Source organism: Zea mays, chromosome 1 (assembly GCF_902167145.1).
Source record: "Zea mays cultivar B73 chromosome 1, Zm-B73-REFERENCE-NAM-5.0, whole genome shotgun sequence".
Classification (NCBI taxonomy): Eukaryota; Viridiplantae; Streptophyta; class Magnoliopsida; order Poales; family Poaceae; genus Zea; species Zea mays.
Genome location: NC_050096.1, coordinates 237,193,513 through 237,221,297, shown reverse-complemented (window position 1 = coordinate 237,221,297; position 27,785 = coordinate 237,193,513). Strand labels below are relative to the sequence as shown.

General features: G+C 43.6%; 1 protein-coding gene across 2 annotated transcripts in view; it reads left to right on the top strand.

The window, feature by feature from the left end:
- The window catches only part of LOC100382556 (uncharacterized), a 33,691-nt gene extending 6,490 nt beyond the window's left edge, over nt 1–27,201 (top strand). The window contains exons 6-27 of one of the 2 annotated variants that reach the window (XR_552450.4): nt 8–139; nt 1,063–1,103; nt 1,247–1,338; nt 6,891–7,018; nt 8,261–8,336; nt 8,426–8,546; nt 8,620–8,719; nt 8,852–8,933; nt 9,029–9,111; nt 15,479–15,598; nt 15,774–15,825; nt 16,108–16,263; nt 17,241–17,364; nt 17,473–17,554; nt 17,629–17,717; nt 17,794–17,868; nt 17,963–18,017; nt 23,699–23,818; nt 23,903–23,995; nt 24,169–24,223; nt 24,508–24,685; nt 26,488–27,201. Coding sequence is in view for 1 of the 2 variants with exons in the window: in NM_001361666.1 (NP_001348595.1) it covers nt 8–139; nt 1,063–1,103; nt 1,247–1,338; nt 6,891–7,018; nt 8,261–8,336; nt 8,426–8,546; nt 8,620–8,719; nt 8,852–8,933; nt 9,029–9,111; nt 15,479–15,598; nt 15,774–15,825; nt 16,108–16,263; nt 17,241–17,364; nt 17,473–17,554; nt 17,629–17,717; nt 17,794–17,868; nt 17,963–18,017; nt 23,699–23,818; nt 23,903–23,995; nt 24,078–24,223; nt 24,508–24,685; nt 26,488–26,775 (2,433 nt within the window). In the remaining variant the exon portion in view is untranslated. Of the gene's footprint in view, nt 1–7; nt 140–1,062; nt 1,104–1,246; nt 1,339–6,890; nt 7,019–8,260; nt 8,337–8,425; nt 8,547–8,619; nt 8,720–8,851; nt 8,934–9,028; nt 9,112–15,478; nt 15,599–15,773; nt 15,826–16,107; nt 16,264–17,240; nt 17,365–17,472; nt 17,555–17,628; nt 17,718–17,793; nt 17,869–17,962; nt 18,018–23,698; nt 23,819–23,902; nt 23,996–24,077; nt 24,224–24,507; nt 24,686–26,487 lie in introns of both variants that reach the window. The other variant, NM_001361666.1, reaches the window with a different exon arrangement.
- Nucleotides 27,202–27,785: the final 584 nt, after the last annotated feature.

The window sequence follows — 27,785 nt, the reverse complement described above, 5'->3', positions numbered from 1 at the left end:
TTTACAGGAAACTTCTAGTTATAAAATCGCGGCTCGTCCTGAAAGGCGCAGACAATTTGAGATTGACCTTTGTTCATCTGCTAATGTTGCTATTGATTTATTAACTGCTTGCATGGCCATTGATCAACTGAAAGAACAGGTTTATTTTCTCCTCTTCAACATTTCTTTTTATGATACTAATCCCTTTCATGTTATGATGCATAGAGCTTGTGCCTATGCATTCATTGTATTTGTTCAGAGCTTAGCTATTTATTTCTACCTACTTTGCTACATGCACATGTAATGTGCTCCCATGATTTCTCTACTACTATAAAGCACCAGTTTTTTTGGTTTCTGCCGTCGTTCCTTTTTGCAAAAAACTCCATATACTTCTTTCTAATCTAATCCGCGGTCTAAACATCAAGTTCAATGCCCACGCCCACCAGTTTCCACGGTTATGCAAAAGTAAGATAAAATTGTGCATAACTGGGGTTCGAGCCTTGGTTGTTGGCTCCACATTTACACCCATCTAACCAATAGCACACATACTTTTGTGTTTTATTAAAACAAAGTCATATATAGAAACCGTAGCGATGCACGAGTATCTGACTAGTGATCCCTTATGTGCTATTCTCCCTTCTTCCATAAATTTGTAGTTGCTCTTCACTTACTTTGATGGTTGCCAATAGCTTTCCCTCAAGGAGCTTGCTACCTTCATTATTAACTTTGGAGCTAATATCCTGGTTGCTGGTCCTTACAGTTTATATATATTCTGCCCTATACACTGACTGGCAGATTGTGTCTAATTGAGAGATAGTATATAATGTACTGTCCATTTATTTTGTACATGCAAATGTGATATCCACTTCGTATAAACTACCTCAGATGTGAGTTAACAGACCATTTATCTTTACATACAGCAACTTCACATCTTCATGATATCTTTTTTTGTGGAGAAGCATCCAATTCATGTTTCAATGTTCTTTTATTGAAATGTAGAAGTAAACTTGCAATTCTGAGATACATTTCAGCAGTGAGACGACAGCCTGCATTTATAGTGCATCTTTGATTGTTCTATTGCAGGTTTTGGAGGGTTTTTCTTCTTGGCTTCGTTTCTGTCATGGGTATGAAGTTTCTGGTGTTCCAATAGTGATACTTCATTCCTTGAAAGTGTAGCTGTTGTAGTATGTCTCATTCTATTCTTATGCTACTACTTGTTTACTGTATTGATTTCAGTAATTATAAATTGAAGTCTTCTTTCTGTCAGAATCTCTGCCTCTGAACTCGCATCACATCCTTTGGTCCATTTGGCACTCTCTTCATTGAACTCTGATCAATTCTTGGAGCCAGCTGTAAATGGTATTGTTCTAAATATGCCTTTAATTATTGTGTTCAGGCTGTTCAACTTTTGTAATCTTATACTTTTCACCCTTTTGTCACATTTAATCAATTGAAAATTCTATTCACAAACCAATTGAATTCTATCCACAATTCTGAGACCATTTTTCTGGTGTGCTTGTGGTATCATGGTTATACTTGATTCAGTGTCTGATTTAATAACAACCTGATATATCTCTAGAAGTCTAGATTATATATATCTATATCTATACGATATACTTTTACAAAAATAAAACCCCACTAGCATGCAGCTATGATAGCCATCTCTTCATGCAAGGTATCTACTTCACTATTTCAGGAAGCCTCATCCCCACTAACATGGATTTAGCTATCCACATCATCCAGTAATGTTTATTCATGAGTCTATCTCTTCAAATAAGCTAAGCAATCTATACCAATGATCCACACAAGCCAATAATGATGGGCCGCCCGATTTCCATTCCAAATCATATCTGTATGTCCAATGCCATCTGTGATCCCCGCATGCCACAACAACGCATGGGGCATTCTTTTAGTTTTTTCTACCTATTAATTAATAAATTAATTCACATTCAAGATTCTAGACATAGCAGTGCTCATAGGATCATTATTTTTTGATGGGCGAAAAGGCCTCTAGCTGAGTTGGTTAGGTGGTTTGTGTTGAAGTGTATAAGTGGACTAGCTACCTTATCCTATCAGCTTAAACTTTTGGGTTGAACTAGTTAGTGCGTGCACTCTAACATGGTATCAAAGCTAGAGATCTCGAGTTCGAATCCCGACAGAGGCTTTATTTTGTGCCTCCACCCATTTATTTCCACGTTTGTGCCTATCTCTTTTTTCTCTCTCGAAAGCGCAGGAGAACTGCGCCTCATAATATATTAAGAAGAGATAAAAAGGGGAGCCAAGAAAGGCCAGTACAAAACATCCTCCTTATGGAGGCCAGTAAGAAGCATACATAAAAGAATCCATTAGACTCTCCTTAGCTCTCAGCTAAAGGTACAACCAGATGGCAGAGCCCCTTGGCACCAACAATCTCCTATTGCATCATTTCCTCATTAGCAGCTCTAAGACTCATGGTAACACTGGGGTTGCAGCCATCAAAAACGCATTTGTTTCTATGTTTCCACAAGGTCCAGGCTCCCAGAATGATAAGGGAATCAAACCTTTTCTAGTGAGCCCAGCAGCAATATTCCCCACCGATTCCCACCAGCCTAGGTGTGCCTATCTCTCTGGTTGCATTTGTGTTTTTCGCTCTGGATGCACGTGAGTGGGGGTGTTGAAGTGTATAAGTGGATTAGCTAGCTACCTTCTCCTATCAGCTTAAGCTTTTCGGTTGAATTGGTTATTGCGTCCACTCTAATGAATCCAGAACACTACCCTTATGAATCCGGTCGGGAGGCTGTCAGGTAGGAGAGGCATTTGGCTCCTGCCATCTCCCACAAACTTCTCTCCTAACCTGTTAATCTAAGGGCTGATGCTACGTTGGGTGCCCTGCCATCAAAAACACATTTGTTTCGGTGTATTTGTTAAAAGTGCTATCTGGTACCAGGTATCAGACTCCAGATACCAGGATTCAACATGCTTCCCTTGAAGCATGAATATATTGACACTTGGTGCAGGTTTCAAGTTTGTAGCCAACAGCTGCAGGTTTTGTTATTTTCACTTGTTTCAACATGGGTTCAATGAGGGTTCTAAAAGATTCAATAACCAAATCAACTTCAATACGTGCACGTTTCTCAAGCGGGTGATAAAACATGAAGATCTTAGGGCAGTTTTGTAATAGGCAAAGTGAAGTTAGGGCTCAAGGTATTAGTGATGCTTGGTTGGAGGCTGGCTGTGCCGCTGTGGCAGTGTGCATAGAACTATAGAAAGGGCTCAACCGCTCAATGATGAATCACACTTAGATTCAGCTCCTAGACTTGATGGGCCGTTTTAGAAGAGTGATTAATCATTTAGCTCTTAAAGAAATCCTGTCGTATGGTCGCAAATACACGTGGTCTAATCAACAAGATAACCCTGTCCTGGTTAAGCTGGACAGAGTGTTCTGTTCAGTGGATTGGGAAATAATTTTCCCTAGTGTGCTTCTCCATAGTGCAGCATCTCAGGATTCTGACCACTGCCCCTTACTCTTTTGGGCCTTAGGGATAATATGTATGGGAAACAAATATTTCATTTTGAGTCCTTTTGGACCAAGATAGAAGGCTTTCATAAGACTGTCCAGTCAACATGGAGCTCTGTTGAGGCTGACAGGTGTCCTTTACTGATCCTTGGGAAGAAATTAAATGTGACAACTAAAAGATTGCAGGGATGGAGTTAGAAGCAGGTGGGACCTGTAAGATCCCAATTAGCTTTGGCAAAGGAATTATTACATAGGCTCGAGATGGCACAAGATGATAGAGCCCTCACCCCGACTAAAATCTGGCTCAAGAATAAGCTTAAGTAACAGTCCCTGCTGCTAGTTTCTTTCAAATGTACTATGACAAGATTGAGATCAAGGATCACAGGGCTTAAAGAAGGAGATGCTAATTCCAAGTTCTTCAACATGCATGCAAGACATCGCAAAAGGAAGAATCTTGTGGCTAAATTGGTTGATGGAGACCATATCCTAACCAACCATATTGAAAAAGCAACAGTGGTGGATCATTTCTATACCAGCCTCATTGGGCAGTATGGGGACAGAGAAAGGACGATTGATCTAGAGGCTCTTGGTCTTCCAAGACATGATCTGTTTGCACTTGATTCTCCTTTTTATGAACAAGAATTATGGGAAACCATCAGAGGGCTACCTTCAGATAAGGCCCTAGGGCCAGATGGCTTTATTGGGTGTTTCTATAAAGTCTGTTGGAGCATTATTAAGGAGGATATTATGGCTGCAGTGTCAGCAATATGAAGCAGGAAGTTTGATCATTTCAGCAAACTCAACACAACATATATTACAATGGTTCCAAAAAAGGAGCTAATCAGGTTAAGGACTTTCGTCCAATAAGTCTAGTGCACAATTTTGCAAAATTGATCACTAAGATCCTTGCCAATTGCCTGGCCAAAAGATTGAATGAGATGGTTTCTCCAAACTAAAGTGCATTCATAAGAGGAAGGTTCATCCAAGATAATTTCATGCTAGTGCAACAAACATCAAGGTTGTTCCATGGCTAAGTTACTTCTCAAATTGGATATAACAAAGACATTTGATTCAGTCTCTTGGCCGTTCCTAATTGAAGTAATGCAGCAGATGGGATTTGGTCATATTTGGAGAGATTGTTTGTGGATTATTAGCCTCATCCAATACACAAGTGCTACTTAATGGTTTCCCGGGTAAACATATTAAGCATAGAAGAGGGCTTAGACAGGGAAGTCCCCTCTCACCGATGTTATTTATCCTTGCTATGGATGTTCTTGGCCTTATTTTTTCTGAAGCAGAGGAAGCAGGCTTACTCCAACAGCTTTCAATAAGAAAGAAGCTTCATCGAATTTCTATATATGTAGATAATGTGACTCTATTCTTTCACCCTACAGCTGCAGACATTTCTATTTCTCTAGACATCCTTCAGTTTTTTGGAGATGCTTCTGGCCTTCACAATAATTCACAGAAATCCAATGTGTACCCTATCAGGTGCCCCGAGGAGACTATTGGAAGTTCAGAACTGGCTGCTATGTGAGATTGCATCCTTTCCTTGCCGATATTTGGGTCTTCCTTTGTCCTTGCATAAATTATCTAGGCAACATTTCCAGCCCTTTGTGGAAAAAATTGCAGACCAACTTCCAAACTGGAAGGCCGACTTGATGTCTAGGGCAGTGAGAAGAATTCTAGTGCATCATGCCCTCACTGGCATGATTATCTATGTAGCAATGGCAATTGATATTCCTCAATGGGCCTTAGATGCTATTGACAAAATAAGAAAAGGTTTCCTCTGGTGAGGTAGAAATGAAGCGAAACGAGGTCATCGCTTGGTGGCATGGGGAAATGTGTGCTTGCCTTTGCAGCTGGGAGGATTGAGAATCTCTAGTCTCCCAGAACTTTGTTGGGCCCTCCACATGAGATGGCTATGGCTACAAAAAACCGATCCAGGATGCCCTTGGACAGGCCTTCCCATACAGGTCCCAAGCAAGGCTCGGGCTTTCTTCCTAGGGTGCTGATTTCTGAGGTTGGGGATGGGTCAAACACTATGTTCTGGACAGATAGGTGGATTTTTTTTCTTTTTTTTTTCTCGAACAACGCAGAGGTCAGTCTCACAGAGAGCAACTTCTAAACTGCACCCTTGAAGGATTTTCATGCTCCATTCTATTTTTGTTTGTATACATGGGAACTCCAGGATACTCTCACATCGCCCTTGCCACTACAGCCTACAATAAAGATTTGCAGGTAGCAGTCCTGCAGTTGCTGCTTGTCATTGAGTTGTGGTGGCTTCCTAGGGTTATGGAGCTGCCATGCTTGTTGGCTGTTGCCAAGACTGGATTCCAAAAGCTGCCATCTCCTTTACGTGCCATTGCCTTCCACCAAAGTCCACGTTGTTTCCTCCAGCCGCAGAGCTGCTTCATTGTATGAACTATGAAGTATCCTGTTTGACTGCTAGCATGCATTTGATGTTTGGGATTTATATTTTATTCACTTGGTTCTCATGATTCTGTTACTGTGGTTCACTGATATCCAATTGAAGTGAGGATGATTAGTCATCCCCCTTTTTTGCTTGCTTAATAAAAGGTAGAAAAATATTACATATCTCTAATGTGCCCAACTTGTGGGGTGTAGGCCTGCTGGTGCAGTGGTGAGAGCTGTCTTATTGAGTCATCAGGTCACGGGTTTGAAGCAACGTCTCCGCATTTGTGGGAGAAGATTTGTCTTGATTTATCCCTTCCTTAGATCCCACTCATGTGGGAGCCTCCGGCGGGTCTGCTCTTTAGTGTGCCCAACTTGCATGGGATTAATATTAAAGAGTCACTGTTGTTTGCTCAAAATTCTTCCAAACAGCTTTTCAAGCTTGTCGCTTTAGCTTGTTTTCTGGGCTTATAAGGTAGTAAAAGCTGGTTTACAGGATAAACTAAGCTTGGCCAGACCAACACTCTGAGCTAGGCATCCAAGTGGGTACCCAGTGTTTTCTAGGTCAGCTAGTTTAGTTCACTTCTTCTCCTAGGTTATCTATGTGGCATTGTGGCATGCCATTCTAGTTCGTTTTCGTAAGTTTTAGGTCGGCCCAATGATTCCAAACAAGTGAACTTGCATCCCTACTGAGAATGGCTGTAGTTAATACTGGGAATGGCTGTACTCCCTCCGTCCCATAATATAAGGCATAGCCACTTTTTGTTCTTGCCCCATAATATAAGACATGCTCTCTCTAGACACACGTACATCAATGCAATAGTACTAGTGTTGATAGAAAGTATTAAATACATTTCTTGGTCTTTGAACCAGAGGTGGTTACGCCTTATATATTGGAATGGAGGGAGTAGTTAGTTACACCTGAGATGACTACTCCAGCAACTCTCATGCCTTTGGTTTTTTTGGAACCTCACTGATATAGTTAATGTTCTAATTCCAGTTACATCTGAACTGATACATGCTACTGTATCTCATGGCTCTGGTGCTATTGCTGAGCGAATGCCGCTCATTCAAATTCTTGTCCCTCATATTATGGGTCTGAAAGAGCAGCTCAAAGATCCATCTAAGGTATGACATCTCTGGCCATATTCTGCATAGATGGTCGTTATATCTGTCAAATTCCTCTTCATGTTTTGGGTGTTAAGTTTATCTCCTCAATCTTCATGCTTGCACATATCATTTGGTGGGATTAATGTACTTAGTTGGTGATTCCGGAAAATTCAAATTTTTTGTAGCACAGTAATTAGGATTTAGGAACGAGTCACTCTAGCCCTTTTTTAGTTATCTGTCATTGGAATGCACAATGAAAAGGAGTAAGCATTGTAGATTGCAAGAAGCAGTAGATTGATTGTTGAGATGCAATGTTCGTGAATATATAGGCAAGAACAGGGGTGGCTTATAGAAACATAACCAACCTCCAATATTCTTGCCTAAAAGAACTCAATCTACATAATTCTGGACTTATAGTAGAAGGAAATCTCCTGGACATGCCCTGGCTGGAGCCTGTGTAGAGGGATATACGGCTGGGCTAGTCTAAGCTAAGCCCATGGTCCATATGCATATAATCCTGTCTAACAAAAGGAACTAACATGCTTTATTGTTGTTTGGGCTGGTAAAGTTATTTTATCCATGAATTCACAGTTTCCTGTCTAAAGCAAACTCTTTTAGTGCATCTTTGAATTTTGGAAGTATATTTTTAACTTTTGTTTCTGAACAAACACAAATGCATCCAAGTCTGAGCTTTTAAAATAATCTGACTGTTGGGCGAGATTTTATGATAAACAATAAAGAGAGAATTAAAAAAAACACAAATGCATCCAGTTGATTTGCAGAGGAAAATTTTAAAAAAATAAAGAGAGAATTGCTCCATTTGTCCCTGAAGTTGCATGGTTGTGTCACCCTCACCGCCGTCACCCACACCCGTCTTAAATTACTTTGGGAGACCCCTAAATGTTAACTCTGTTTGTGGTAGTGGCCTGAATCTCTGCTAGGTTTACTGATAGTCTTGATGTGGCATTGAACATGGCCTATCAAACTGTTACCATGTTGCCTTTCATCATTTCTCCCCATGCTGTGTCTGTCCTCTCACTGCTGCAGTACATACAGATCCCTAAGAACAGACTACTCCTTGGTCCACCATTTCCTATTTCTTCTTTATTGCCACTAAACTCCACGAGAAAATATATTAACAAGTGCTTATAATATTTATCTTTTTTTATATTTTATATGTTTATACCTTGAATGTTTGGTAAATATGTAGAAATGCATGTGTTGTTTTGCTTCTATTTTGACCCTTTGGCACATTTTTAGGATGAAGAAGATGTAAAAGCTATTGCTCGTTTATATGCAGACATGGGTGAATCCTATGTTGACTTGATTGCCACAGGTAAATTTTATTGATTATGCTGATCACCATCGAGACCCTTCTTTTTCCAATGACCCATTTATTTACTTTTAATGTTTGAGCCTTACCAGGTTCAGATGATTCAATTCAAATAGTGAACGCATTGCTAGAAGTTACTTCACTTCTGGAATTTGATATTTCGTCTATGACATTTAATTTCTGGCACCGTCTTAAGCGTAACCTGATCAAGAGGTAATTTACTAACCTAATTAAAATTATGTGCTTTGCCTGAGAAATAATGTTTTCGACGCTTCATGTATTTTAGGGACTCTTATGTATCATATGGATCAGAGGTGGCAATCGAAGCTGAGAAAAACAGAAGATTACAAGTATTTCGTCCAAAGTTTGAAACTCTGGTCTCTCTGGTACGTATTTGAGGACCGATGATTTTATGACATCCTTCCTATAATCTTGCCATGTAATGAAATCAGCAATATCCACTGAGTTATTTGATTTCATGGGTCTGATTTCTTATATTGTGTTGATTTCCTCATCAGGTCAGTTTTCGAGTTGAATACCCTGAGGACTATCACACCTTTTCCGAGGAAGACCGCAGGGATTTTAGACATGTTAGATATGGTAGAATACATGATTTCTTTTAGCTGGTTTCATCAGTCCATTTTGCCTATCTTGTGCAATACAATTGTAAGACAATACGACCATTCGTGTTTCAGCTGTTAGTGATGTGCTACTTGATGCAACTGAAGTTCTTGGGGGTGACTCGACGCTAAAGCTACTTTCCACCAAGCTAGCTCAGGTGACTTGAACTATTTCTGTTGTTTTGTTTCTGAGATCTTGTGCTAAATCTCTTTGTTGGCTTGGCAATTTTCTTACTCGATGTATTTTATGATTTATTTACTTTTTCTGTTACTTTGGCATATTGTGCTCATTATTATCACATGAGTTTCTTCTCCAGAACGCTTCTCTTTTATTGAAACAACAATTATTCTATTATAGATTTGTCTGGCCCTTCTTTTTTTAGTATATATGGATTTTGGGTTGTTGGGCTAGTTTGTCAGTAATACAATAATATTCAAATAAAAAATAGTATTGTACACAATCGATATGGTTTAAGATGTTAATAGTATTGTTAGAGCCTCACTTAGGATTTTGGGGTTAGCCCCTTGTAATTACCTTCCTACCCTTGTGTAATGTGCTAGGCTCAACATCACTTGTCTATTAATATAAGTACCAACGTCGTGTTAGGGTTTCCATTCTCCAACTTGGTACCATAGCTAGGTTCCAATTCTCTCTCTTCTCCCTCCCTCTCCCCACAACCGTCGGCCCTGTCTTGCCCTGGCCGCCGGCCACCACCCACCACCGTTCCCTCCGCTGCCCCTCTCCCACCTTGGGCGCGATCTCCTCTAGCCGCTGGCCACCACGCCACTGCTGGCCGCACACTCTCCTCTAGCCGCTAGGCGTCGTGCCGCTTCTGACCGCTAGATGCTGCGCCGCCGATGGCCACCTCGCCTTGGACTTGCGAGCGCCGTCGTTCCGTCGCCAGCCGTCAGGACTCGCGCCGCCGACCACAACCGCCCGTCTGCCTTCCCCGCGGGCGTACTCACCTTTGGCCGCACCTCTCACGTCGTTTCGCTCGGAGCAACTGCGCGCGGTCTGGGCGCACATAGCTACACGACATGCGCGGCTCCATCGACCTCGTCCGCGCCATGCGCGCCCCAGTCGACGAGCGTGGCGCCTGCCCCCTGTCTGGCTCGCTTTGCAGACCCCGCCCTCATCTACCACCATCGCGGGCAGGCTGCTCCCTCGCCCCCGTCGACCCGCCTGCTCGTCCCTGCACTGAGCCCCCGGTGTACCACCCGGTTGCAAACACCGCGACTCTGGAGCGGACAACGACGAGACCTTCGGGGCTTCACATAGTGCCCCGGAGTGGACTACGACAAGACTTTCAGCCCCGCCATTAAGTCCGCCACCATTCGGGCCGTTCTCCCTCTCCCGGGACTAGACGGTCTATCAGCTCGATGTCAAGAATGCCTTCCTCCACGACACACTGACGGAGACGGTCTACTGCAACCATCCCATCGACTTTGTCGACTTCACTTGTCCAGATCTGTTCTGCAGACTGAACCGCTCCCTTTATGGCCTCAAGCAGGCGCCGTAGGCCTGGTATAGTCGCTTCGCCTCATATTTGGACTCCCTCAGCTTCGTCGAGGCCAAGTCGGACGCGTCCCTGTTCATCTACCGCCGCGACGACGATACTGTCTACCTCTTGCTCTACATCGACGATGTTGTGCTCACGACCTCCACTGCTGACCTTCTACAACGCACGATTTGCGCCTTTCAACGGGAGTTCGCGATGAAAGACCTAGGGCCTCTTCACCACTTCCTCGGCATCACCGCCGAGCATCGGTCTAAGGGTCTCTTCCTCCACTAGCGACAATACGCTCTTGACATTCTGGAGCGGGCTGGCATGTTCGACTGCAAGCCCTACTCCACGCCTGTTGACACTCAGGCGAAGCTCTCTGAGGACGACAGGCCCCCGATTGTCGACGCGACGTCCTACCGGAGCCTGGCCGACGCCCTCTAGTACCTGACCTTCTACAGGCTGACATCGCCTACGCTATCTAGTAGGTGTGCCTCCACATGAACACCCCATGGGAGCCCCATCTCTCCGCTCTCAAGCGGATCCTGCGCTACCTCCGCGGGAGCCCCATCTCTACTTCGACCCTCCTTGACGTCGGAACTCGTGGGCTACACCGACGCTGACTGGACTGGCCGTCCCGACACGTGTCGGTCCACCTCCGGCTATGCCGTGTTCCTGGGTGCCAACCTTGTCTCCTAGGCCGCCAAGCGACAGTCTGTCGTCTCCCGCTTCAGCGCAGATGCCGAGTCCAATGCTTCAGCGCAGAGGCCGAGTTCAAACGGTGCTAGACATTTGATAAATTAGAATGGGACAGGACTCGCATCCAGTCCAATGCTTGCTATGTGATGTGCGATCAGGCTCAAGAAACACCGTTTGAACAGAGGCAAGACAAAGGAAGACATTGTAACGTTATGGAGAAAAAAACCATAGACTTTTCCAAGGAGTGGCCTTGGCTGCAAGGGAGGACAGGCGACAGTCATGGTCAAGGTTTTAAAGTCGTCCGACTAATCGCGATTAGTCGGCCTTATCGCTAGAGGGAGCTCGATTAGGGTCTCCGACTCGACTAGAGCGACTAGGAAGCGATTAGTCGTCCTAGTCGCCGACTAATCGCGATTAGTCATCCGACTAGGTATAGTGGTTGACTAGTTTTGCCTGTTTTGGGCCACTAATCCGGTCTCTGTTACATGGGCCAGCCCACCATCTATACATCACAAACATTGTTTTGCCCTACTTGTACCAATACGGTACACACATTACGCAGCGCATAGTCGCGCTCACGTGTGTACCCTTCTCCAAGTCCGCCGCACCTTCTCCATCGCCCTCCTCTCCTGCCACCCTGCTGTGCTCCGGTGGCCCTCTCCAGTCTGCTCGAGCGTCAGCTGCACCCCCTCCATCACGCGGCTGCTGCAGTCTGTAGAGGCCCCCCTCCAACGTTGTTTTGCAAAATATAAATATCATATAGTATATAGTTTCTTGCGTCATAGGAAGTTTTTTTATGTTCTCCAAAAGGTCTGTCTCTAAGCCATGCTACACTACCGCCAGCAAGAGATCCATCCCCTCTATCTGGAGGTGTGGGGCTCTCAAGAGGATAGAAAAAAGCACTCGAAAAAGGATATAATTCAATGGTCCTTTTAGTTATATATGGGGAATTTGGAAGCATCACAATGATTTTGTGTTTAATGGTGTCCGTCAACATCCAAGGTGCTAATAGAAGGCGTTTAATGTAAGTTTTTGTGGTGTACAATGAGGGTGAGGCATCTCCAGATGATATTTGTGCCCATTTATAGTTATTTTTCCTTTCTCTTGGTGTTTGGATGTTTGGTTTTTTTTGTTTCTGCAATGTCATATTTGAAGGGCAAGCCTAGTGGTCTCACTTTGTCACGGGTTTGAAGCAGCTTCTCTGCATTTGTGGAGGAAGGCTTGCCTCGGTTTATCCCTTCCTCAGACCACATTTATATGGGAGCCTCCGACAGTAGGATTGCTTTTTATGAAATGACATATTCATTGATTTGTGAGCCAATTAGGGTCTACTACCTCTGTCCCCAAAAGTCTGTAATTCTAGGTTAGTCTAAAGGGGTGTTTGGTTGGACGGGGCTAAATTTTAGCCCTGTCACATCGGATGTTTGAATACCTATTACGAGTATTAAATATAGTCTAATTAGAAAACAAATTAACCTTTAGTTGTGTAATTAGTTTTATAATTAGATTATATTTAATACTCGTAATAGACACTCAAACATTTGATGTGACACAGACTAAATTTTAGTCTCTCGAACCAAACACCCCCTAAGTCAAACCATCTTAAGTTTGACTAAGTTTTAGGAAATAATATCTACATTTATGACTTCAAATTGGTAATACTATGAAATATCAGTATGACGAATTTGGCAATACAAATTTGATATCATAAATTTTAGTACTTGTTTTTAAAGTTTTGTCAAACTTCAAATTGTTTGGCGCATAACAAATGTAGACTTGCATTCTTTTTGGGACGGAGGGAGTACATCCTAATACTTTCTTCTTTAATGAAATGATACACAATTTTCCTATATGTTTGAGGAAAAAAGATAGTACATTGACCAATATGCTATTGATTTCTTGAACGATGGCTAAATATTTATAGACAATCCTAGATTTTACACAATTTTTATTGGGAGTTTGGTGTTCTTGCTCGTCCTATGGCAACCGATTGTGATTTTACCGCATCTTTTGCCACTTTGTGTTTTTACCCCCTCCTTTTGAAACCTAAGGAGCAAGGTTTTAAAGTCGGCTAGTCGACTCTAGTCGCCTGAGTACCGATAAGGTGACTAATCGCGATTAGTCGTCCATTTGCTCGATTAGTCGAGCCTAGTCGACTCCTAGTCGTCCTATAGTCGTCCACCTATAACAGGACCATATGTGTGTGTATATATATCAATATATATGAATATATATAGCTGTAGTTGCCTAGCTAGACTGCAGGACTGCATGAACTATGCCAGTGCCACTGCCATCGTTCTTGGGCTGGGGCAACACAAATTCTGGGAAGATGACTTCAACATTATTATGTCGCCTCCTATTCTCATATGTAGTGGCACAACAATCAAGTGAAGCACAACTCAAGAGGAGGCCAAGGCGGGCACAATACTGCTCAGTTAGTGAACAGAGAACACTGAACAACCAAAATATCAGAGCAATTACCGTACGAAGAGGTCCTCATCTCAATCTCTGAATTCTAAACAGATAACGGAGGAGGACGAGAACACGCTGGAGGGGGCTCTGCAGACTACAGCCGCCGCGTGATGGAGGGAGCGCAGCTGCTGCTCGAGCAGTGGGCCGCCAAAGCACAACAGGGCAGCAGGAGAGGAGATCGGCGACGATGGGTAAGAGGCGGCGATGCTAGAGAAGGGGTGGCTGAGCTGGGGAAGAGCGCACGCGCAACAGTGCGTACCGTATTGGTACAAGCAGGGGCATAGGGCAAAACAACGTTTGTATTGTGTACAAATGGTGGGCCGACCCACATAATAGAGGTCGGATTAGTGGCCCAAAACAGGCATAACTAGTCGACCATAACCCCTAGTCGGACGACTAATCGCGATTAGTCGACGACTAGGACGACTAATCGCTATCTAGTCGCTCTAGTCGAGTCGGAGACCCTAATCGAGCTCGGACTAGCGATAAGGCCGACTAATCGCGACTAATCGCGATTAGTCGGACGACTTTAAAACCTTGCTAAGGAGCCATTTGCCCTCAATTTGGACGTCTGTTCAATGTTGGGGTATTAATAAACAAAGAAACAAAAGAAACCACATGGAAACACCAAACTGCCCTTTCCTTTATAGTGTCATCCACAGACCGATTCAGCTCTCACATGACCAAACAAGTTGCCACACATTTTTCCTGTCCTGAAGCCTAACCTGCTGATGACGATTGGCATGAGTGATGACCGGGACGGGGGAGGTGGGGTGGATGAGGGGAGTGGCCATGTGGCATCTCTAAGAGCAGATGGGGGCAGAAAGTTGAGTTGAGCACCACTGGTGGCGGCTGCTTGAGCCGAGCACCTGTGTCGGTAGCTGGCAGAGGCTGGTGGCATGAAGTGGGGCTGAGTGCAAGGAGGCTCACGGAGGAACCATCTACAAGAGCAGGAGGCACACAATCTGAACTGAAATTGCACTCCGCTGCATCCTGTCGGCCACGGAGCAAATCAGCAAGCAAGAAGCAGTGAAGTGGCCACATATAAAGGCAGCAAGCAACAAGAGGTGAAGAGGCCATGGAGGACCTTTGCACACTGCTCCTGTGACCTTGACGCGCTCAAGAAGTGTCCTGATCACCCAGCCTCCATTGATCTGGTAAATTGGTTGTGATAGTCTTGGATAACTTTTGAATTTTACTCTGCTTGCGAGGAATAGGGGATGCAAGACATGAGTGTGAAAGTAGTGCATAGCAACCCCTGCTGCAGACTTATGGTGGTGCAGTTGATGGGCGTTGTGGAGAACTATGAGCGCCTCATGGTCTCCATCCTGTTAAACTTATGGTTGTTATGCTTGAATAAATGGGCAAGATGTGTCAAGGGCAGACCTAGTGCTGGAGGCTCTCACATGAGCCTTGTTCGGTTGCGTCTGGATCAAAGGGGATTGAGGGGGATTAAATCCCCTTCTATTCAATTTTGAGTAGGGAGGGATTTAATTCCCTCCAATGCCCTTCGATCCAGACACAACCAAACACCCTGAGTGAGTCTAGTGAAGGGATAAACAAGATGTGTAAGATGCTTCCAAAATTTTCCAAAGTTTGCTGTGAAATATGTGCAAATTTGATCAAATTTTATTCTCAAATTTATGCACATATTTGTAAATCATAGTGTTAGATCTCAAAATGTGTGCATTCTTTTTGGGACGTAGGGACTAGATATTAACAACATAACGATGATTGCTTAACCTCAGGCTTCAGTTTTCTTTCAAACCTACTGAATATTGCCTGCCCAGAGTTGCACTATAAAAGTTTCTTTAGTTCTCAATAGTAACAGTTTTTCACTTTTTTATTTTAGGCATATGGGAGCTGCAACAATGAGCAGAACCCCAAGTGGCAACCTGTAGAGGCTGCTCTGTTCTGTATACAAGCAATTGCGAGATCAGTCTCAATTGAGGAGAGGGAAATTTTACCACAGGTATTGATAGCATATTGATTGTCCCACAATGCTATTGGCTGTTCTTCATTAATTCGATTATCTACAAGATCTTCCTCTGATAAGCTACCTTCTGTGTTTGGAACATGTACTTCCTGCGTTGTTTGCACTGAATTCTTATTTGATGTTGATCATGCGCTGTTATTGTTTTCTAAAGGTTATGTCACTGCTTCCCTGCCTTCCTCACCATGAGCAGTTGCTACAAACAGGTATGTTTCACCGTGCAGATAGTTTAGAAGTCCTTGATCTTTGCACTGTGTTTATTTAATTCTTTGCTGTACCTGCTCAGTAGGCAGTAGCTGGTTAGCTCTATCAAGATGTTATTTTTTGTGACAGTTAGAGCTGCTTATTCCCATTGACAGGTTTTTATTCTACTGAGTTACTTGGTTATATTCACTGTGATCCTACTAGCTGCGTGCTTTTGAATAACGACCATGCAATAAATGGTTTACCTGTCCTGTTTATCACAATGTTCTGAAATATACTTACAGTTTGTTCAACCATTGGAGCATTTTCAAAATGGATTGATGCTGCACCAGCTGAATTATCTATTCTACCACCTTTAGTTGATATTCTCAATAAGGGTATGAGTACATCGGAGGATACAGCTGCGGCTGCTTCTATGGCCTTTAAGTACATATGTGAAGGTATGCATCTGCTTCTACTTAGCAGTGCATTATCTTTGTGCTTCTTTTGGGGAATTGTCTTATTTGTTTTAATAAGTCTAGCTTGGTACTGTTTGGCTATTGCCTGTGACTTTTTTTTTATAGAACGCGCAGGAGAACTGCGCATCTTATATATTAGAGAGGAGATGTTGCTGAGCAAATCTCCCAAAAACCCACATAAACCCGAAGGTAATTACAGATTGATGCTGAAACCTGAACCGACCTCGCCCAGGGCAGCAACTAAGCCCAAGCTCCCAAACTCCTTAGCTCCTGCTATTACCCAGCAAGCGTACTCATCCGAGAAACACCTAAAAATCCTGGGTAATGATGGAGACTCCCCATGGAACACTGCTCTGTTTCTCTGAAGCCATAGACACCAAGCCCCCAGGATGATCAGAGAGTTAAGCCCCTTTTTTCTGGTCTTTGCCTGTGACTAGTAAGGCTGTTCTATTCTATTAAATTCCATTCATGATGTGTGGCACCCCATTTCCTCAGTGGTGTGTGATAGTGTCTGGTGGCAAATCCTGAAGTGCTAGTGCTGTTGAATAGTGTGGGGTATTAGGTTTTATGTACCAACCTGATGAATCCAAAAGTTAAGCTGCTGGGAAAAGGTGGACAATCCACTTTATATTTCAACACTCCCACTCACACCCGGTCAAAAAAACTCCCACTCACATGCAGTCAAACTGTCAAAGAGAAGGCACAAACGTGGAAATAAAGGGGCAGAGGACTTAGGGCCTGTTTGTTTTGCTGCTAACTGTGTCTAAGGTTAGTCGCCCGAATTGTAACCTTAGACAGAAAAAGTTAGGCAAAGTATGACAAGTTAGGCCAGAGGACTCGAACTCGAGACCTCTAACTTTGATATCATGGTAGGTTTCAGCATATTAGGTTTCATGTACCAACTAGACCTCTGGCTTTGTTACAATTTGTTTAATTTATCCTTTTTTTTTGGTGATAAGACTGTAGGAGAAAGTTCTCAGGGTCCCTGGATGGCCTCTTCCAGATATACCATATTGCAATCAGTGGAGTTGGTGGTTATAAAGTTTCTTCAGAGGACTCGTTGCATTTGGTTGAAGCCCTAAGGTTCTATGATTCCTCCCATCCAACTTGGCTATTTTTGTTAGTAAAACTTTTTTGGTTGTCTCAAGTACTCACCTTTCATGCTGTTGTATTCTGATACACTTCTTTCAGTGCGGTTATTACAACGCTTCCACCAGAATCTGCTAGTAGAGCCCTGGAGCTAATCTGCCAGCCAGTAATCAATCCCTTGCAAGTAGGTAGCAATTGTTGTAGTCAATTGGACCTGCCTAATGAATCCGTTCTATAATTTGTTTTCTTCAATAAAAGGAATTAATCCAGCAAGGTGATCAAGTTCTTCAACAAGTCCCTGCTCGGCATTTAACTGTACATATAGACCGACTATCAAGCATTTTCAGGTGGCGGCCTTCTATTTCTATTTTTTTTTTCCATTGAAAAATGTGTTTGTTTACTGAATCCTCCAAATTGTTCCAGCAATGTGAAACAACCAGAAGTAGTTGCTGAAGCTGTATATAGATATTGGCCGACACTCAAGAGTATCTTTGATCAGTAAGTATGATACCATGGAGTTATTGATAGAAGTTCCTATTACTGTTATATACATGAATGTTCTCCTCCATCCTACTTATACTCTTGTGCACAGACGAGCATGGGATACCCGTACCATGGAGTCAATATGCCGATCTTGCAAATTTGCTGTAAGTTTGTGACTTGTTTAGCATATAAATTGTTTGATATAATTTCTGCTCAAATCTTATGCAAGTGCGGAAATGCCATTGAGAATGCATTATGGAACTATTATTGTTAGAATACCCATTTAGGGTTTGGGGTTTACCCTGTGTAATGGGCCATACCCAGCTAACTCAGTCTATTAATACAACCCCTAACTCTGTGTTAGGGTTAGGGTTTCCCACATGGTATAGAGGTAGGTTACAATTTTCTCTTCCCTCCCTCCCTCGCCACACCCAGCCGCCGGCTTCTAGGCTCCCATCTACCGCCGCCGTTTCCCCCCGGCCGTCAGCCCCAACCGCCGGCGCCCCTCCCGTCGCTGGCTCTCCAGACCCCGGCTTCCCTGCTCAGGCTCCCCCCTCAGATCCGCGCAGCCGCTGTTAGGCCCCGCCGGCTGCTGCCATCCTCTCCTCCCCTGTTCACCGCCGCCGGCACCTCCCAGTCGGTCGCCGCCTCCTCCCTAGGGCTGAAAACGGGCCGGGTATACCGGCCGGGTACCGGATACAGATAGTGCAAATACCCGTTTTTCCGGATACAGATTCAAGTATTTTTATATTCGGGACATATACGAGTAATGCCCGGATAGTGCAGCTTCAGATTCGGGTCGGATAAGGAGTGAGGACTACTCGGTAAATACCTGGATATTCGGGTCGGATACGGGTAGCCGGAATTCGGTACTCGTTTTTTTTGCATAATATAGTTATAAAATCATAACTTATACATATGAAATCAGATGAAGATAAAGTTTATATGAAAATTGTAGAGCTCGAAGAGATCTATAACTTTGTAGTGCATCACATTTTTGTTTAAACACATCTTTAGGCCAAACTCATTGAAATAATGTCCAAATTTATATCAAATTAATAGACTTTATCATTTTCATATGGGGACTTAAGGTTACCTCTATGTGGGAACTTAAGTTTATCTTTTTATAGACTATTTATTAGTATTGGAAACTTATTTTCAATTTTCAAAGATAAAGGATTCTGGAACAAGTAAACACGATTTTCAACCGTCTCAACAATAGAATTAGATCTGAATAAGGAATAAAAGTCAATTTATTCGAGATGAGATAAAGAAAAGAGTTTAGGACTAAAAAATTTCGAAGGTTTTTTCTTTTGAAGTTTGTCAATAAAAATTAGCCAACTTGAGTCATGAGTTTTTGGTCGATGCTACAATATTTTATGAATTTAATTGTATTTTGATGATTTTCTATAAGAATTTAATAATACACAAATAGCCTAAAAAATTCATGAAATTTTACGGAGGCACAACATATGTCCATATATAACCATAAAAAATGTTTGGATCATAAGATCTATAAGATGCCCGCGTTTATTCCATTCCACTTTCACTTATTTGTATGAGCTACATGTGAAATCACTCTAAGTATCTAAGTTTCAACATAATCAATACTTTACTTTATCATTTTCATGTGAGGACTTGAGTTATATTCGTATAGAATGTTTATTAGTTTTGTAACTTATTGACACTTTTTGAGTGAAACTAGGATATTTTATGAATTTAATTGCATTTTGATGATTTTCTATAGAAAAATTAATAATAATACACAAATAGCCTCAGAAATTCATGAATTTTTATGAAGACACAACACATATCCACATATAGTGAAGACTCAACAAAATTTTGACTATAAAATTCACAAGATGCTTGTGTTTCTTCCGTTCCACTTCCACTTATTGCGTGAGTTACGTTAGAAATCACTCTATGTATCGAAGTTTTAACATAATCAATACTTCACTTATCATTTTCATGTGGGGACTTGAGGTTATCTTCGAATAGAATGTTTATTAGTGTTGGTAACTTTTTTACAATTTTGGGTTAAAACTAGTGTATTTTATGAATTTAATTATATTTTGATGATTTTATGTAGAAGGAAATTAATAATGCACAAATAGCCTCAGAAATTCATAAAATTATACAGAGGTACAACATATGGCCACATATAGTCATAAAAAATAATAGGACCATAAAATTCACAAGATGTCAACGTTTCTTATATTTCATTTCCACTTATTGCGTGAGTTACATGTGAAATCACTCTAAGTATCCAAGTTTCAACATAATCAATACTTCACTTTACCATTTTTATGTTGGAACTTGAGGTTATCTTCTTATAAAATGTTTATTAGTTTTGATAATTTATTTGCAATTTCGTAGTCAAACAAAAATATTTTATGATAAGCAATTAATGCATTATCCGATAAGTATCCGATATCCAGCCAAATAATATATGTATCCGTCACATATTCGCCCGAATAAATATCTGGTCCCTATATCTGTACCCGTCCCGTTTCTAACTACCCGTATCCGATCTCGAATCTGTTTTAAATACATTAGGGTAGGATACATGATGAGCTTCTATCCGTCTGTATTCCCCTGTTTTCACCCCTACTCCTCCCCTCCCCTTGGCCAGTCGGCTTCCTGCAGTCCGCCTCCTCTCCTCCCATGGACCCGACGTCGGCCACCGCTGTTGCCCTGCAGGGCACCGACGACTCCGGCACCGCCCCAGCTCCCGCCCTCGGGGACCACCACGCCTTGGTCCCCTGCTGAATGGAGGATGGGACCCTGCCTCCCTCGCCGTCACCTTCAGTACCATGGCGATGACCCCATCCCCCTCCGACTGGGTGGTCGACTAAGGTGCTTCCTACCACACCACTCCCACAACAGGCATGCTCTCTCGGTCCTATCTCACCCACTCCTCCCACCCCTCATCAATCGTCGTTGGAAACAACACCGCTCTTCCAATCACCTCCGTAGGTGCCTTGGTTCTCCTTGGGCCGTTTCATCTCAACGAAGTTCTCGTAGCCCCTCACATCACCCACAATCTTCGTTATGTTCGTCGGTTCACCATCGACAACTCTTGTTCCATTGAGTTTGACCCCTCTGTTTTTTCTATGAAGGATCTGGCCACCAGGACCCCCTTCGCCTGCTGTGATAGCTCGGGGCCCCTCTACATGCAACGACCTTCCTCCATCGGCACGTCTCCACCTTCTGTCCTGGTCTCCACCTCCACCACTTGACATCGTCGTCTCGGCCATCCAGGACCCGACGTCATGACTAAGTTCACCAGTAGTTTAGATCTTTCATGTAGTAGGAGACATTTTGAGGGCCTCTGTCATGCTTGTCAGCTAGGCCGACATACTCGTCTCCCATTCACTATATCTAGTGCCGAGCAGGCTTTTGATCTGGTTCATTGTGATCTCTGGACCTCCCCTGTACTCAGTTTGTCTGGTTATAAATACTATCCGGTGATTTTGGATGATTTTCCCATTTTCTTTGTAATTTTCCTCTTCGATTGAAGTCCGACACGTTCACCATCCTCACACACTTCTTCGCCTAGGTATCCACCCAGTTTCGTCGCCCGGTCCGTGCCCTGCAGTGTGATAATGTCCGTGAGTTCGACAACGATGCCTCCCACTCTTTCTTTCTCACTCATCGCATCCAGTTGCGTCTCTCGTGCCCCTACTCCTCTCCCCAAAACGGCGGACCGAACGCATGATCGCAGTTTCGCAGCACCACTAATATGATTCGCTGCCTTCTCTTTCAGGCGTCTCTCCTTGCCAGCTATTGGGCAGAGGACCTGCACACCACCACACACCTCCTCAACCGCCTTCCCTCGAAGGTGGTGAGCCACCCTACTCCCAACTTCGTCCTGTACGACACAACCCCCTCTTACGACCACCTTCGTGTGTTCGGCTTTGCCTGCTATCCCAACACTTCCTCCACCGCTCCCCATAAGCTATCTCCTCGCTCCACTCGCTGCCTCTTCCTTGGCTACTCCCCTGACCACAAGGGGTATCGCTGTCTTGACCTGGTTTCACACCACATCCTCATCTCTCATCATGTTGTTTTCGACGAAGACGTGTTTCCCCTTGCTGGCTCCTCCCCACCTATTGATCTTGACTCCCTCCTTGAGTCCGATCCGGTTCCCCCTCCACTCTAGGCGCCACGCCTTGCGCCGTAGCCCACGCCATGCGCGACTCTGCCGCCTCTGCTCGCGCATCTACCCGGGCCATGCGTGGTCACGACGCCTCCGTTCGCGCCTCTTTCCGCACCTCGTGTGGCCCCGTCAACCTCGTCTGTGCCACACGTGGCCCTGTCGACCCCGCCTGTGCCACGCGCGGACTCGACGACCACGCCTGCACCATACGTGACCTCGGCGCCCACAGACCCGGGTGCAGCTCGCTTCGCCGACCTCGCCGTTGTCTATCACCACCGCGAGCAGGCCATGCCCGCGGCTCTCGACGCCCCGCTGGCCCGCACCGAGCCTCCTATGTACCACCCGGTCGCCATCCACAGCGACCCCGAGCACGTCCACCCGATGGTGACTCGGTGTGCCGTCGGCGTTCTCTGCCCCGTAGACCGACTGATCCTGGTAGTGGATACGACTGTCATTCCTCCAGACACCTCCCCGGTCCACTCCTCCGTTCGCACCGCCCTCGCCGACCCCCACTTTCGTCGCGCTATGGAGGAGTACACGGCCCTACCGACCAACCACACCTAGGACCTAGTGCTGTGTCCACCAGGCACCAACGTGGTCACCGACAATTGGCTCTTTCGCCACAAGCTAACCTCAGACGGCTCCCTCGACCGCTACAAGGCCCATTGGGTCCTTCGGGGCTTCACCCAGCGCCCTGGAGTGGACTACGACGAGACCTTCAGCCTTGTTGTCAAGTTCGCCACGGTTCGTGCCGTCCTCTCCCTCGCCCTCTCCTAGGACTGGGCGATCCATCAGCTCGACGTCAAGAATGCCTTCCTCCACGGCACTTTGGCAGAGACTGTCTAGTGCAGCCAGCCCACCGGCTTCGTTGACGCTACTTGCCTAGATCTGGTGTACCGATTCAACCGCTACCTATATAGCCTCAAGCAGGCGCCACGAGCATGGTACAGTCGCTTCGCCCCTTCTCACCACTCTCAAGCGGATCCAGCGCTACCTTCGCGGCTCCTACTACATGCTCCTACTCCGATCATCCTCGACGCCAGACCTCGTGGTCTATAACGACGTTGACCGGGCTGCCTGCCCCGACACGCGTCGGTCCACTTTCGGTTATGTCGTGTTCTTGGGCGCCAACCGTGTCTGCTGGGCTGTCAAGTGGCATCCCGTCATCTCCCCTTCCAACGTAGAGACCGAGTATCGCGCCGTGGCCAACGGCGTGCCAGAGGCCTCCTGGATGCGCCAGCTCCTCCACGAGCTCCACAACCACCTTTAGCGCGCCACCCTCGTCTACTGCGACAACGTCAGCGCGGTTTAATTAAAAGTTGCATTGAAAGTCTACCTGATGTTTTCTGAGTAGTGTGGAGCATGGGCTAGGGCTACACCATAGCCTTCTAAGTTTCAGTTTATCATGCTTGATGCACTAGGGTGCTTGGCAGAAAAGTGTGCCGGTAGTTTGCAAGTTTCAGCTTATCATGCCTAATTCAGGGCATTGTAGACTGTTGTTTCAGTACTTGCCAAAATGTACAAATTATCATCCAGTAATAAAGCTGGAGTTAGAGATTGCTAATAAGCCCTTATTTTGCTCTAGATTTGTTCTTTTAGCTTCTAGTAAGGGGATTGAAGCAGATTACAATAATCTGGATATTCATTGTCCGCAGACTAATGCTAACGTGCCTTTTCTGTGTGAAGGTAAGGACATGTGGAAGGGTCATGGGAATGACGATTGGTGCAATGCTTGAAGAAATCCAAACTCTCTACCAACAACACAAACAGTCTTGTTTTCTTTACTTGTCCAGTGAAGTTATCAAGGTTGATTTATATTTTCAAAAAGTCGAGTAATAAACTTGAACTGTATTTTTTCCCTGTCTGACAATTTTTTTGTTTTCTTTGTAGATTTTTGGATCTGATCCATCTTGTGCGGGCTATCTTACTAACTTGATACAAATACTTTTCAGCCATACAGTGCAACTTCTCAGAACGATTCAAGTAATTATTTGTTCTTTTCATTCCTAGGTGACAATTGCACATTGGCAGCACAAATAGTGACCAAATTGCACTATATTTTTAGGATTTTACTGCCAGACCAGATATAGCTGATGATTGCTATTTGTTAGCATCAAGATGTATCCGTTACTGTCCTGATCTATTTATACCTACAGAAATGTTTCAAAGATTGGTTGACTGTGCAATGGCTGGTATAACTATACAACACAGGTAATGGCCTGAAGATTGGCTTACTGTGCAATGGCTGATATATATATATATACACATATACAAGACAGATGCTTGAGTTGGTTCAAATTCGAAAAAATTTCTATACATACAAGGCCCTTATTGATATATATTAAAATCATTTCAGAGTTGATCTGAATCAGTGAATCTGACCATCTAGCAATCTTGTTCAAACACTTATATCTATGAAAACGATATTCCTATTCCCTGTGTTTTGTTTTTACAGTATTGAAGTATAATGTTGTTACCTAACTTTTGTGTAACAGGGAAGCCTGTAAATCGATATTGTCTTTTCTATCTGATGTCATTGACCTTCCAAACTCATCTGACGGGGGACAGTACCGTAAAGTTATTAACACAATCATACTTCACCGTGGCGCAACCCTTACTAGAATAATGATTGCTGCCTTAACAGGGGCGCTACCATCTGGTCGTCTGGAGGAGGTGGGTTGTAAAATCTTATATTTTTTAAGCAAAAATATCTGAAATGTGCATGAGAATTGTGTCATTGCATTAAAAAGAAATTACAGTGGCATTTTTATTATTGTTTGTTACATTTGTGTCCATTGATCATTTGTTGAAATACCCTATTTAGCGAGTCTATGCTCAATTACATGATGTTTTCTTTTTCTCTACCAGCAGCTGGAAAGACATGAATCAACATTCTCCTGTTGTTATAAGATATTTCACTAAAAACTGATGCAAAGAGGCAAATAAAAATAGTTCATTTTTTATTTATTGTTTGTCATATATGTTTCTTATTTGGTCACAAAATTACTGGAATACTAACTACATAACAACATATTGGACTGGAACGTTAGCTCCTTAATTCTTTGGATCGAACGCTTTAGCCTAGCTTTATTAGAAGGCGTAATGCTGAAACCCTGACCCGACACTGGGGAGACCAGTTTTACAAAGGAGCTTACAACTTCTAAATGCACCCAGGTGTCACCAAACATGGCTCAATTCTCCACCAAAGAAAAACAGTTCTCACTCAACCAAACAACTACTACCTGACTAAGGGGTAACAAGCATAAGAACTTAAGTTCAGAAAGATGCAAAAGACACATTCAAAACAGAATTACATATGCATAATCTTGTGCTTCAATTGATTGATCAGTTCACCAGCTTTCTCCACTGCTGTGTTCTTCAGCAGCGGCTTCCAGTTGCATAGCATCATCAACGTCTTGTGGACCACCACCACCGGCGATGCAAGGATCTTGTTGTTGAACACCATATCATTCCTAGTCTTCCATAACGACCATAGAGAACCTGCACAAATGAAAAAAAAATCTCTCAACATACCTCTGTATTTACCTGTCACCTCTACAAAAGGGACTCAACTTGGTGGGGAATTGCCCCAGCCAAAGGTATCACGAAAAAAAGATCAAAGAAAAGAAGCCAAAGAGCAATGAAACAGTATGTGATCAGTTGTTTTCAAAAGATCACACAGCCTAGAGCCTACAGTTAGCTGGCCCAGACCATTTTCGGTTCCTATCCGATCATGAACAGCCATCCAGATAAAAATTTGAACTTCAAGTGGTATCCTCATTTTCCAGATCTCCTCTACTTGCTGCTCCCTAATGCCTCTGAATGTTATCCCCCTATATAGTGATTTCGTAGAATATCTGCCACTTGCCTCAAAACCACAATATATCACATCTCTTTGTCTCCAACTCAACTTCATGTAACGATTCTAATAGTTGATGCCATTCACTCAACTGAAAATCATCCATGTTTCTTTGAAAGGCCGTTTTAGTTCTGCCCCAAGTCAAACTTATCTTTGACAAAGTTTATAGGAAAATGCAGCAACATCTAGAAAATAAAAAATTAATATCACTAAAACCATGATAAAATATGTATTGACAGTGTATTTATTTGGTAACATGATGTTAGTGTATTTCCCATAAACTTGGTCAAAGTAAAAAGAAGTTTGACATAGGCACTAAAACGGACTAAATTTTGGAATGAAGTCTCTCATTAGGAGTATCTGGTTACTATCTGTCCATAATTTTAAGTGTGTAGAATATAGAAAAAAAATGACTGTAAAGGTGGACCTGAATGTCTTCCCCCTATTAATTATGGTGATTATTGCATTTGTGCTGTCTCAGGTGTAAATAGGCTGCATTACTTTTAGTTTCCCTTATATCACTTTTTTGATAGTTTATTGTATTACTGGAAAAAATTAGAGCAAAGCATGAGACGGTAAGATGAAAATTGACGGGTGGATCTGTACCTTTTCGCAGGTTTCTTATGTTCTGCTGTCACTTAGCAGAGTCTTTGGTGAGAACATGCTGAACTGGGCAAGGGAAAGCATTAATCTTATACCGCCACAAGCCCTAACAGATGCAGAACGTTTGCGCTTCTTCAACACCATATCTGATGCTGCTTCTGGGTCCAGTCTCCATACCATAACAGATAGATTTGGTGAAATCTCAGATGTCTGTAGACGAAACAAAACAGTGCAGGACCTAGTTCAGAGTGCCTTGCGGCCTCACGATTTGACCTTCACAGTGGTTCCACAACAGATGTGACAACTGGATGTCTCTGCAAGGCAAGTTTAGAGAGCCAGTTCATGCATAGTTTCAAGTTGAGAAAAGCCACCGAGTCGGTGTTGATGCAAGGCTAGCTCACTGTCATCTTCGGAATTTTTTCTCTCTCAGTTCATACAGGTTTGAGTTGCGGCGGCATACAGTTCAGATTTGTTCAGAGCATAGATAGGTCAGTAAGCATCGTAATTCTTTCGTGTTTCTCCTTTGTACATGTGCCGTAAATTGTGTATTTGGGGAGGGAGATAAGTTGTGTTGTATTATCTCAACAACAAAGTGTGATACGCTGGCAGATCACGCGGAATGGTGATCTACCATGGGCCTGATTTTGCGTTGGCCGGTCAGCTTGTTTTTGTAAAGTGAGGTGGCCATCGATTTTATCATATAAGCTTATACCGGCTGTTGAAGGAAGATCAAGTTTGTGTACCCTTTATGATCCCCAAATGTGATGGCCTTCTGGTTTGATGATCAGAACGGCTGCAGTGTTAAGCTCACCTTGAATCAGGGCAGACGTTTGAGCTAATTTGGCTAGTTGCATCTATTCGTTAACTAGTGTGTCCTCGACAAGGTTTCGTCCCGTGCTTGCAGGATGACAGCAACAGGTAGCATCGCTATCACCATCGTTGAAATAACAATGAGCATGGCGACCCATACGACAACCACTCGATGTGACTCAAAGCAAGCATCGTGCGTGCCAGATCGCCGGTTGGAGTTGGACGAAGGGGAGAGCAGAAGGCGGACGAACAATGACACGGACCGGTCAATCAGGTGGAGGCATCAGGCATCGTGTGTTGGCTGTTCGCGTTCAACGCATTGCTTAGGATGTCCCAAATCCGCCAACAAAAAGAGGGAGAATCCCAAATCCGCCACACGTCCCCCCTCTACTAGCCTGTTCTGCGTTACTGCATGGATAAAGATACTTATTCAGATGTTAAATTGCTTGTCTTTTTTAGATTACGAATTAATAGAATGTAAAACTGCTATGCAAATCTATA